A 13,101-nucleotide genomic window follows, 5' to 3' on the forward strand; every position below is an offset into this window, starting at 1 on the left:
TTATAGTACTTTTACATAGTTTACAAATATATAAATTTCATTTTTTAAAAAAAATTGAAGATTCCATGAGCAATTTTTCTGTCAAACTTAAATAGTTTGAAACTTTGAAAAATAAAATGTGTCACATAAATTGAAACTGAGGAGTAATAGATTAAATTATACTCATGGTGAAATAAAATTATACCTATTAGTGACCAGTGTATGTGACTTTGGATCCTTTTATGCCTGTTTATTGTTTGCATGTTGTTGATGATTCTTTCTATTTTATACCAATTTAAGATGATAAATGCAGTAATTTTTTTAATTCAACCAGGTAAAGAAACTGTATGTGTAATTGGACATATACATCTTGTGTTGTGTGAGGTTATATTTTTAACTAATTTTGTTGATTTGCTGGCTCTTTGTGGTTAATGAAGTAAATTGAAAATTATGACGGTTCAAATAAAAAAAATAAAAGGTTATGGTAGATACTTTAACATCCAAAAATGAGGAAGGATGTATTAATTGACAAAATGCCTTAGTGAATTGAAAATAAATCTAAATTCGAACATCTTAATAGTTCGGAAAAACAAAAAAAGCAAAAGTAATTTTCATAGTATCACTGAGCGAAATGGAAGCAATCTAAACCATAAAAACGTGATTGTGGAAGAGAAATACAAACGTTACATTGCCAGAATTAAATTCTAGCGAAGGCACAAATCCTAGTAGGTAATTTTTTTTGACCTATTGTTGAAGCCTTGGCAAATAAATATTTTGATACTTGTACCGGTGAAAAGTGACAAATATTTTATAATTTTTTTTTTGAAGTGCATGCAAATTGACATGTCAGTGAGGTGGCAGATTCTGGAACAAATTGAAAAAAAAAAATAGTTTGGAAACTAACCCAAATTAAAAAGACTATCATATATCTGATCGTGATTAGGACAATCCCAATTTTATTAAACACTTTATTTAATTTTGTGTCAATGTCTTTAAAGAATTTATAATAATGTAGTGGACTTTTTTCAGAGGAACCTCTTACTTTGTTATTCCCTCCGTTCATTTTTACTAGTTACAGTTTAACTTGACATACCTATTAAGAAAATAATTATTGATATAAATATTTTATCAAATTATCCTCTATTAAATGATGCCTTAAAAAATAAGTATTTAATGTTGAGAATCAATGCATATATAAGATTGTTCAATAGTTACGAGTTTGATTTCAAACATTCTTCTTATTACTCTTAGGGTGTGTTTGGTATGAATGAAAATGTTTTCCTGAAAAACAAGTAGATTTTTGACTTATTTTTTGAAAAAGATTTTTTAGTGTTAGATTTATGAATGGAAAATGTTTTTGAGAAATATTCGTTAAGAAAAACATTTTCCGGAAAAGCTCATTTATTAAATTACATGAGGTATATTATTTGTTCGAAGAGCCAATCAAATTAGTATGAAGACAACATTCAATTCATAGGCTTTTTTTTTTCTTATAGAAAAGTCTTATGGTGTCTAATAATTTGGACAATTGTGAACAAGCGAAAGGTCAGCCGATCGAGAAGAGAAGTTCAATTCGTCCAACTACACATTTCCTTTTCAACATGAATAAATATGATTAAGAAATACTCTCTTTCCGTTCATCTTAACTCATCCTTTCAAAAATAAAATTATTTTTACTTATCATCTTCGATATTAATAATTTATTCCTCAAATTATTTCACAAGACCTAATATTATGCATCAATTAATACGAATATTATGATAAACTGATTATTATCTTTTAACAGGTGTGCGAAATCGAAAGCGAAGAGTATTACTATTTTATAAATTAAAAAGAGAAAAAGTGGTCCAAGGGTATTGTTAAAGCCCTTATTGAGGGGTGCCCATTCGTATGTTTCTTTAGTCGGGGAGGGGAACCTTCACCCTTCCTTTCCCTTAACTAATTCTCCACTTGTGTTTTAAAATATTTCACTCAAGACTTTTTTCCCTTCTAAAATTTTATGTATAGATCTTTAATCATTTTCTTGTAAAATATATTAAGTATACTTACTTTTGTACGTACTTTTGAAAGGGAGGTACCATATGTTTATTTTGCTTGATGTAAATAACTTTGAAATAAAAAATTTAGAAAGAAATTTGGGGTGAATTTAATACGAAGAAATTTAGTATTTTTTGATTTGCGAATATATTATAAGGATGAAGATGAATGAGTGGTGGAGGGGATGAGGGTTTGTGGAAGAGAATGATAGAGAATGTTAATATCAAATTTATCTAAATTTAGTATTTTTAGACGTAAAATATAAATTTATATGTAAAAATTTATGAAATTATGACAAAGAGATAAATCTATAACTATAAATATTCAATGGGTTAAATAAAAAATTTAAAAATTAAATTCATAAAATTTAAATTCTAAATTCACATCGAAAGATAGAGGATTAGAGAGTGTTTTTTTGGGATTTATAAAATTATTTTATGATTAAAAAAAATTTTGATTAACAAAACATAAAAAAATAAAATAAAAATATATTTCTCGTGAAAACAAACCCTTGATTGTTGGTAATTTAAGACCATGAAGCATATGTTTTCCTCATCTTTCTCGAAGAATCAAATGTTTTTCCAAAATATTTTCAAAAGAATATAAAGGATTCGTCTCTTTTTTGGCCAGTCCAGATAACACATGACTTCATTCGTTTAATTCTGACTTTTAGTTTAAAAAATGTGCTTATTTTCACGTTAATTAAAATAAGGTTATATAATTTTTTTAATCCCTCTGTTAATGCTATATTCTGATTTTAGTTCTTATATTATACAACTTATTATCATTGACCTTCAATTATATTATATGAATGATTTTGATCCTTTAACTAATTACTAACATAAATAGATACTAACGGAGACACTTGAAGAATATATTAATAAACTTTACAAGATCAATATAGATGCTATTTCCTTTCTTCTCAAATTAAATTTAATATTAAAACTATCCTGTCTATTAATTTTGAAGGCATCTAGTTACTGTAGGATCAAAATCACTCACATAATATAATTGAAGATTAATGACGATAATCCGAATGATAGAAGAACTAAAATTAGAATATAATATTAATATAGGGACTTAAAGTGCTATTTTCTCTTAAATTAATATGTACATGATATAGTATTTAATTATTATGGGGCCAATTGATGGAATAATTGTTCAATAAAATAATAATAGTGGAGTGAAAAAGAAAAGCAAGAAGAAAGAGAAGGACTTTAATGCAAATTTACATGGGTGACTTGTGGCCTGTGGAAGTGTGCCACAAGCCCCAATAATAATCATTTCTTTCTTTATCTACATTTTAAATAAAAATAAATTGATAAAAATAGATCGAACTCCCTCATTATTTACTCCAATTTTAAAAAATAAAACTTATCAATTGAACAAAAATATTTTATTTATAAACTCAATTTTTTTTAAATCTTAACTCAAGTCCTCTTTATTTTTACATAGATTTTTCTTGTTTAGAATATTTTTCGTATATTGAAAATAACTAACATCATCTCTATTTATAATAATATGAAATCAAATTAAACAAGAATTAGAAAAACCTATTTCAAACTAGGACAAACAAATTCTAACTAAACATTAATTAATAAATACTAAAAACAATAAATTCTAATCAACTTAAAATTTCTATTCCAATCTGCTCTTTGTTTTTTTTGTTACCGTAAAACTAAAATGAAAAAAAACATATTGAAGAAGACGTCATCAATCGATCTTAATACTTTCTCTGTCCCACTTTATATATAACACTTTTTTTCGAAGGTCAGACAATTTAAGTTTGATCGAGAATTTACACATGAAATCTTCAATTTTTTAAAATGACATTTATATATTTGTAAAGTACATAAAAAAGCACTGTAAGTCACAATAATTGATAAACCAAAATATTTAAAAGATCTATGATCAAATATAGACTTGTTTAAATCTCGATATACGAAAAGTGTCACATAAAATGAGCGGAGATAATATTATTTTTATATTATAGATGTGAAGTATTGAGATCACCCATTATAAAAATTAAAAAAAAATAATTGACATTTTCAAATGGCAAAAGTTATCTTTCATTTTATTTTTTTAAAAAATTAATTGTCAAAACAAAGTAGCGCATAAATCGATAATTTTGACCTAATCATATTCATTTTAATTATTATTCCCTTTCTCCCCTCCCTCCTTTATATAAAAAAACGAAAAAACACCATAACGCATAACCAGCCAAGCTTTTTTATTTTAGCTCCATTTGATGTGCCGCAGCTTCGGCACTGTCCTTTCCATATCATAAATCAATAATTCAAATCACCATATCTTCTTCGTCACCATCTTCATCTTCATCAGCAATTTCCCTTTTTTTGTTTGGGCACACAACCCTAGGAGAAACGATTGAATGTGATTTGAGAAAAAAAACTATATATATTGGTAGTCATGTATAGTAATACAGCTCGCAAGTACTCTTCTTCTGCTGCTTCTTCATTATTGAGAGCATCTTCTTCTGTTACAAGGCCGCTTGCTTCAACTTCTAGTGCTGCTCACGCGCCTTGTCGTGCTGGTGCTGGGGTTAATTCTGGTAATCAGCAGCGTTATTCATCAACGCTCCGGTCTCTACGTTGCTCTGTACCGAGGTGGAGTCACGGTGTTGATTGGAAGTCTCCGATCAGTCTTACTGCTCAGATCAGGACTGCTGCCCCTGCTCTCAACGGGTTTCATCGGAAACTAGCTACCATGGGTACTTTTGTCTTTTTACTTAATTTCCCCCAATTCTATTAGTGATCCATAAAGGTAGCGTAAAAGAAGTTTTTGATTTTCTGCGGTTCTCGTAAATCTAGATTTGTTTTCTGGGTAATTTTGTTTTTTTGATTGTTTAGAGATTATAAAAATTAATCGGAAGAATATGATTTATTTGTGATAATAATGGAGTAATAATAATCAGCATTGAGACAGAGGTTAGTGGAACGTGGTGGGTAGGACCTATGAGTGGGAGACTTTGAAGTTGACCCAAGATATTTCATTTTTTATTTTTTTTTATTTGTGTTTGTGGTTTGATATTTCATAAAAAACTTAGATTTTTGTGAGAAGGATTACCAGGAGTTGTACTATTTAAAAAAAAAGGATTACCAGGAGTTGTTGTGAGTGAATCAATTCTTAGTAGAAAATCAAGAATCTGATTCCTTTTTTTTATGATGGATTCAGCTGCAGAGAACCCATTTAAGGGAATCCTCACTGGTCTTCCAAAGCCTGGAGGTGGTGAATTCGGAAAGTTCTATAGCTTACCTGCTCTCAATGATCCCAGGATTGGTAACTTTAAAGGCCCTGGCACATTCTTATATTCATTTTGATCTGTTCCTATTATTGATTATTCTTGGTTTGTTGGTTCCTATGTGACAGACAAGCTACCATATTCTATTAGGATTCTTCTCGAATCAGCAATCCGTAATTGTGACAACTTTCAAGTGAAAAAGGAAGATGTTGAAAAGATTATTGACTGGGAAAAATCTGCACCTAAGCTTGTGGAGATACCCTTCAAGCCTGCCCGTGTCTTGCTGCAGGTACTGGACTTTTTGCATGTTTGCAACATAAAAGGAGAAAGAAAAAAGAATGCAGTGTGATGATCTCACCTGACTAATTTGTCTTGTTGGCAGGATTTTACTGGTGTACCAGCTGTGGTGGACCTTGCTTGCATGCGTGATGCCATGAACAACCTTGGCAGTGATTCTGACAAGATTAATCCATTGGTATGATACTTTCTAGTTAGTGGATTGTGGCAAAGTCTCTTGAACTATGCAAAAAGAATGCAGTAAAGTCTTTACTTCAGTTCATAAGCATTGAATTGCATATGTTGTCTCATTCATCACTCACACTTATATGCTTAAGTTTCTTGGTCACAATTCTTTAATTCTTCTCATGAATGAATATCGTACCACTTCATGGTGATTTTTTTTTTGGAATATCATTTCAGGTTCCTGTCGACCTAGTTATTGATCACTCAGTTCAAGTTGATGTAACAAGGTCAGAAAATGCAGTCCAGGCTAATATGGAGCTTGAATTCCAAAGGAACAAGGAGAGATTTGCCTTTCTTAAGTGGGGATCCAATGCTTTCCAAAACATGCTTGTTGTACCACCTGGGTCTGGTATTGTGCATCAGGTATTGGACCTGAAAACTGAATGTGACTTAGCTGCTTGTGCTTCCGGATTTGGTCAATGTGATAGTTGTGCTGCGCTCTAGCTATTTCTTGAATTATGAATTCTTAACTTTATATGTTCTTACTTATCTTCCCTCATTAGAGAATTTGGAGTGAGATTCCACTTCTGAAACAGTGCATTTGCAAAACTGATAATATTTTTCTCTATTGTAATTTTAGGTGAATCTTGAATATCTTGGAAGGGTTGTCTTTAATAGGGAAGGCTTGCTTTACCCAGATAGCGTGGTCGGAACAGATTCCCACACCACCATGATTGATGGGCTAGGAGTTGCTGGATGGGGTGTCGGAGGTATTGAGGCAGAAGCTGCAATGCTTGGCCAGGTATGAAACTATTAGTGCGATGATCACCCTTTTATCCCTTTGTGAATCCTGGTTTATTCGTGTGTTGCTGCAAAGATTAGATAGCTATGCCTTTTTGCTAAGGTGTCCCACTTTGCTCTTGTGACACGTGTTCATATCTGCATTTTGACAAATTTCTAGTGTAGAATATGACTGGCACGTGTAGAAGTTAATGGAGGGACATCAATCAGTGTATACAGTTACAGAAGTTTAAGATGTAATATGTTGGCACAATTTTCTCCTTGTTAGACTAAACATGAATTTTTTAACACTCAAATATAACTATGCCAAGTTGGAGCAAGGGAGTGAAGTTCTTCTTTACCCTCAATACTCTAGATTAGAGAGGAGCATGATAGTGGATCATGTAGGGCTTTTCCTTGCCTCATTTGTCTGACCTTGTATTTCTTCTTTCCTTACAGATGGTTTTAGATTGCATCCACTGACCCATTTCTAATTCTATTTTTTGGGCTCTTCCCAAATTTCTATGTATTCCTGAAAGCTAGTTTTGGTGATCACGAAGTCATCCAAATGAAGAAGGTTATTCATGAGTCTTCGTGTAGTTAATGCATTTGACTAGTTTCGTATGTCAATTTGACAATAATGAAAGAGAGAGAGAGAGATTCTAACTTGTTAAGAAAAAGAGTTTTGGTTATACTTTTCCATTCAGCATTTAGTGTATGTAGCCAGCTATCTTCCAATAAAAATCAGATCAATTCGGAATAGGATGTTATTTTTCCTCATCTTAGAATAGTATGCACTGTGCTCCACTTAATCTGAGCAGGAAACAATACTGCCTTTCCTGTGGCTTTGCTGCTTGCCTGTTCTTCTGTTTGCTTTATATCTATAAAAGAATTGCTGTCTAGGTGATGATGATCACTTAATTATGAAAATACTTTGATATTTATTCTGATATTTGCACTTCGGAGCTTTTGTAATGCTTCTTCTGGATACTGACAGCCAATGAGCATGGTGTTGCCTGGAGTTGTTGGGTTCAAGCTATCAGGGAATTTGCGAAATGGTGTAACTGCCACCGACTTGGTTCTGACTGTCACTCAAATGCTGAGGAAGCATGGTGTTGTTGGAAAGTTTGTTGAATTCTATGGTAGATATCTAAACATCGACTACTTTCCCACACAAATAGTTTAACCATTGGTTAATAGGTCCACCAGGCAAGGACTTGACTACTTGTCTGTTTTCATGTAGGTGGTGGAATGAGTGGTCTTTCATTGGCTGACAGGGCCACCATTGCAAACATGGCTCCTGAATATGGTGCAACAATGGGTTTCTTCCCTGTAGATCATGTTACTCTGGAATACCTCAAGTTAACGGGGAGAAGTGATGAGATAGTAAGTGTTCAGACATTTACTTTTAAGTGAAGATAGAGTGTGACAGTTCTTCTTTATATGTGGCTAACCCTCTGTGCAAAAATTAGGTTGGAATGGTAGAGGCATATCTCCGTGCAAATAATATGTTTGTCGATTATAATGAGGTATTTCCTGTCCTACCTCAGTTGTGGTTGCTCTAGTTTCAGTTTTCCTATTGAATCACCGTTACTTTCCCTTACACTTTAAAAAATAATTGTTTCAGCCTCAACAAGAAAAAGTGTACTCTTCTTATTTGAACCTAGACCTTGCCGATGTTGAACCATGTCTGTCAGGGCCAAAGAGGTATTTTCCCGGCTTGGATAAATTCTGATTAAGATTCATGTGCTTTAAGGTTGGTCTATATAAATGGTTTTTAATCCTTTACAGACCTCATGACCGTGTGCCTTTGAAAGAAATGAAGTCTGACTGGCATGCTTGCCTAGATAACAAAGTTGGATTCAAGGTGAGCGAGCTATTCATTTTGATATTTACCATTAGTTCTCTTGGTTGATCAACTTGTAACATAAATTGTTGTGAGACTATAAAGTACCCAACCCCAGATTCTGACTTTTGGAAATGCTAATCCAACTTGCTCTATATCGATGCAGGGATTTGCTGTGCCAAAAGAGGTGCAAGATAAAGTGGCCAAGTTTTCCTTCCATGGGCAACCTGCAGAGCTCAAACATGGCAGTGTTGTGATTGCTGCTATCACAAGTTGCACAAATACATCCAATCCCAGTGTTATGCTAGGAGCAGCTCTGGTTGCCAAAAAGGCATCTGAGCTGGGTCTACATGTTAGTGCTACTCCATAAACTTGCCTTTTCATTTGATTGTAAGTTCAGGCATGCCATCTTAATCCTTGTTCCTGATTATTTTCCAGGTTAAGCCATGGGTTAAAACAAGCCTTGCCCCAGGCTCTGGTGTTGTTACAAAATATTTACTCAAGAGGTATTGATTGGAAGTTTCTTAAAGAGCAAAGTTTCTACTAACCCAGACCATTGTTATTTGAAAACATTGTGATATGTTATTTTCTGCACGTAACAGTGGTCTACAGAAGTATTTAAATCAACAAGGTTTCAACATTGTTGGCTATGGCTGCACCACTTGTATCGGGAACTCAGGGGACTTGGATGAATCTGTTGCTTCTGCCATATCAGAGAACGGTAAGTCCATACAATTGATTCTAAATTAAAATATTACTGTCTGGACTCTATCTAGGTCATGAACATTTTGCTATATTGTTTTGACTAATTCAAAATGTATGTATTTTGCAGACATTGTTGCTGCTGCTGTACTCTCCGGAAATCGGAACTTTGAAGGGCGTGTTCATGCCTTGACAAGAGCAAACTATCTTGCTTCACCTCCCTTGGTGGTTGCCTATGCTCTTGCTGGCACTGTAAGTGAATGCACTTCAGAGATTTATGATGAATTTATCTGGAGAATTACTTGTTCTGTCCGAAGAAAAATGTTGTCCATGGAAAATGTTTTCTTGGAAAATAAGTGGTTTTCTTACTTGTTTATCTTGTATATAATCTAGATAAGTACTATGGGAGGTAGGGGTGATGTGGTGGTGTTAGGAATGGGGGCTACGTGGGGTGGGGGTGAAGATGAGGTGTGTTGGAGGGTTGTGGGAGGACACAATTAATGTGGAATGTCACTTGTAGAACTTGTTTTCCCGACATTTTTTCCTCATTTTCAAGGAACTTATTTTCCTAGAGAAAATGTTTTCCAAAAGTTTTGACTAACCGAACATGGGATAATCAGAAAACATTTTCTCCTCCATACCATACACAGCCTTAATGTTATTCTTTATAGTAAGTGAAAGGAGGAAAAACATATTACACCTTAAAAAAAAAGGATTATGCTTTTAAATAAGTGAAAGGCATCGTGCTTTAGGCAGGGCCATAAATGAGTTACCTGGAATGTCTTTAGACATTACTCTGCCTGGTGCAAGCTGCATTGCTCTCAGGAGCACAAATACAATGACAGAAAGCAGGGCTCCAATGCTAGATTCCCTCATTGAATTTTCATGCACGCTCTGATATAGGTCTTGGTCTTGGTCTCGGTCTCTGATATTGTGGAAAATATTCGTGGATGTCTAAAATGTCAATATTAATTGTACATTATCATGTATACTTATGTTGCTGATGAGAACTATCGATGCTTTGCAGGTTGATATAGACTTTGAGAAAGATCCAATTGGAGTGGGAAAGGATGGTAAGGATGTGTACTTCAGGGATATATGGCCATCAACTGAAGAAATTGCTGAGGTATGTATTCTATTATGTGCTTATGTACCCATGATCAATTACGCAAAAAGTAAATTTACCATGGAACTTTCCATGTTAGGTTGTTCAATCAAGTGTATTGCCAGACATGTTCAAGAGTACATATGAAGCTATTACAAAGGGAAATACCATGTGGAATGAATTATCTGTGCCAACAACAAAGTTGTACCAATGGGATCCTAAATCTACATACATCCATGAGCCACCATATTTCAAGGGTATGACCATGGATCCTCCTGGACCTCATGGAGTGAAGGATGCTTACTGCTTGCTGAACTTTGGCGACAGTATTACTACTGATCACATTTCACCTGCCGGAAGCATTCATAAAGATAGCCCTGCTGCTAGGTACCTTATGGAGCGGGGTGTCGATCGCAGGGACTTCAACTCATATGGTAGCCGTCGTGGTAATGATGAGATTATGGCTAGGGGTACTTTCGCCAATATCCGCCTTGTAAACAAGCTGTTAAATGGGGAGGTTGGTCCAAAGACAGTCCACGTTCCTTCTGGAGAAAAGCTATCTGTGTTTGATGCTGCTATGGTACTTTCCTTTCTCTGTTTCTTAATGGTTCAAATCCTTTTTTCATCAAAGATAGAGTTTGCATTGCTCGTTTCACTTTTGCTGTTTTATGTTGACACTTCTTAAACACATGATGCCTTTAGAAATACAAATCCGCTGGACAAAGCACTATTATCTTGGCTGGAGCTGAATATGGAAGTGGAAGCTCCCGAGATTGGGCTGCCAAGGGACCAATGTTGTTGGTGGGTTTCTTGAGCATTTATTCTTAATTTGGTTGATCCTGTCCTTTTCTTTTTTACCAGAGGATTCCCTAATTACTAAAGAACAATTTAACAGGGAGTTAAAGCTGTAATTGCGAAGAGCTTCGAGAGGATTCATCGTAGTAACTTGGTAGGAATGGGTATTGTGCCTCTATGCTTCAAGGCTGGGGAGGATGCAGATACACTTGGATTGACAGGTCAAGAGCGATATACCATTGATCTTCCTGAAAATATTAGTGAGATCCGCCCTGGGCAAGACGTTACTGTACAAACAGATACTGGAAAATCCTTCACCTGCATAGTGCGTTTCGACACTGAGGTACTCCTAGCTCTCTTTTGTTTTCAGTTATTGATCTTATTTCCTGGTGTTTTATTGTGTGAAAGATGTTGATATGACAATTGTTTTCCATGATAAAAATGCTGCCTCTCTTTGATTTTCTTTTACGTTTATAAAGTATTTTGCCTATAGTGCTGAAGGAAAGGAGAAGAACAAAAGGGAAAATAAAAGAAATTTATTCTTAAAGCCATTTTTGTGTATTTAAATTAGGGCCCTTAATGAACTGGGGCACTTGAAATTTTGTGGATCTTTTACTGAACTTCAACAAAGGATGTCAATAATTTTTTTTTTTTTTTTTTTGTGTTATGACATTATTTAGTACTAGTAGAATGCAATGTGCCTAATTGGGTATAGAGGTTTCATGTAGCCACCCCTAACTAGTTTGAGATCGAAGCATCATCATTAAAAATAACAGGATGTCAAGATCTAGAATACTTAACTAAAAGGAAAGTGTTGGAAAATTCAAACTTTATGGGTGCAGTAAATTATGGGGTTACTGGATTGTGACTTGTTGCACAGAGCGACATGATTTGTGAGGATTCATAGAGCTAACCTAACTAGTTTGGGATTGGGGCATAGTATTGAGTATTGTTTCTTAAACAGTAATAAATCATGGTGCTTCCTTGGTAGTAATCAACATTTACATTTATGATTATGTGAAGATGACATATGTGAAGTACAAAATAAGAATCGTCTTTCATCACCGTCAAAATTCTTAGACTAGCTTCAATACTCAAATAAGAAACAGAAGATCCTAATCTGTCACTTTTTTCATATAACTTTTAAATCACATAATCCCGCATGCATTGTTCGCCTATTCCTGTTGCATACTGTCACAACAGCAGGGAATATCCCATACTCTTTCTCCTTCACCATTCATTAGTTCTTGGTAAGGTACTGTATTGACATTTGAGAGCTTCTTTTATCTTGTGCAGGTGGAGTTGGCTTATTTCAACCATGGAGGTATTCTTCAATATGTCATTCGTCAGTTGACACAGCGATGAGGATCACTTTGATTATTCGGCCACGTTTACAAGCTGCCTGCTTAATTGCGGGAAGATGACAGAGGGATCATCTTCTCAATAGAGAAACTTGACAAGGGAATAAAGGATTTTAAAACTTTTTTATGTCCCTTTTGTTGGACAAAGTGTTGTTTATTTACTTCTAAAGGCACTGTCAAGCTAGTCTTTTTTCAGCGGATAGCATTATACCATTTTTTGGTAATAAAATTTATATTGAGATTCTCTTCAGCAAGTTTTCATTGAAAAGCTGAAAGTTCTTTTTGTTAGTTTTACTGATATGATCATACCAATGTTAACTCTGGATCCCATCAGAACTCTGAAGTTAATCGTGCTTGGGTGAGACTCTAGAGTGGTACAATGACAGATGATACTTTGGAAGTCCTCATGTTGTATCTCTTTTTCATAAACTCTACTCGTAAAATTACATTGAATATCTTGTCGTTTATCCTATTGAAAGTCCTATAACTAAAATAAAATCCATCAAGGGTCATCATAATAATACGAGTTAAATTAAATCGTCTGCTTTTTTGATTTCAACAGTTGGTACTCGTTGAGGCCAAGAAAACCAACGTACACACATAAAAAACGTGATTTTTTTGGAAAAATTATTGAAATACACGTCTTATGTTCCCTTATTTTCAATATCCACCTTCTATTTCTAAAAACCTCTAAAATCCCTTATTTCTTTAATGTATTCGAGCTACATATTAATGTATCCGAGCCAATAATTAATATATCCGAGCTACATATTAT

General features: G+C 34.1%; 1 protein-coding gene across 1 annotated transcript; it reads left to right on the top strand.

Moving 5' to 3' along the window:
* Positions 1–4,249: 4,249 nt before the first annotated feature.
* Positions 4,250–12,576, top strand: LOC102587698 (aconitate hydratase, cytoplasmic-like). The gene is made up of 20 exons (NM_001425377.1): positions 4,250–4,744; positions 5,209–5,313; positions 5,404–5,564; positions 5,658–5,750; positions 5,975–6,160; positions 6,378–6,539; positions 7,515–7,659; positions 7,761–7,903; positions 7,990–8,046; positions 8,145–8,224; positions 8,309–8,384; positions 8,530–8,715; positions 8,802–8,869; positions 8,966–9,084; positions 9,196–9,317; positions 10,093–10,191; positions 10,271–10,750; positions 10,873–10,971; positions 11,066–11,308; positions 12,262–12,576. The coding sequence occupies exons 1-20, from the start codon at positions 4,444–4,446 to the stop codon at positions 12,328–12,330; spliced, it is 2,994 nt and encodes a 997-aa protein (NP_001412306.1). The 5' UTR covers positions 4,250–4,443; the 3' UTR covers positions 12,331–12,576.
* Positions 12,577–13,101: the final 525 nt, after the last annotated feature.

This window comes from Solanum tuberosum, unplaced genomic scaffold (assembly GCF_000226075.1).
Source record: "Solanum tuberosum cultivar DM 1-3 516 R44 unplaced genomic scaffold, SolTub_3.0 scf00652, whole genome shotgun sequence".
Taxonomy (NCBI): domain Eukaryota; kingdom Viridiplantae; phylum Streptophyta; class Magnoliopsida; order Solanales; family Solanaceae; genus Solanum; species Solanum tuberosum.

Bases quoted from the DNA above. Each gene is read 5' to 3' on its own strand.
- LOC102587698 (NM_001425377.1), top strand. From the start codon at position 4,444: ATGTATAGTAATACAGCTCGCAAGTACTCTTCTTCTGCTGCTTCTTCA. The intron at 5,565-5,657 runs GTACTGGACTTT...TCTTGTTGGCAG, and splicing joins CTGCCCGTGTCTTGCTGCAG to GATTTTACTGGTGTACCAGC. The intron at 11,309-12,261 runs GTACTCCTAGCT...TATCTTGTGCAG, and splicing joins TAGTGCGTTTCGACACTGAG to GTGGAGTTGGCTTATTTCAA.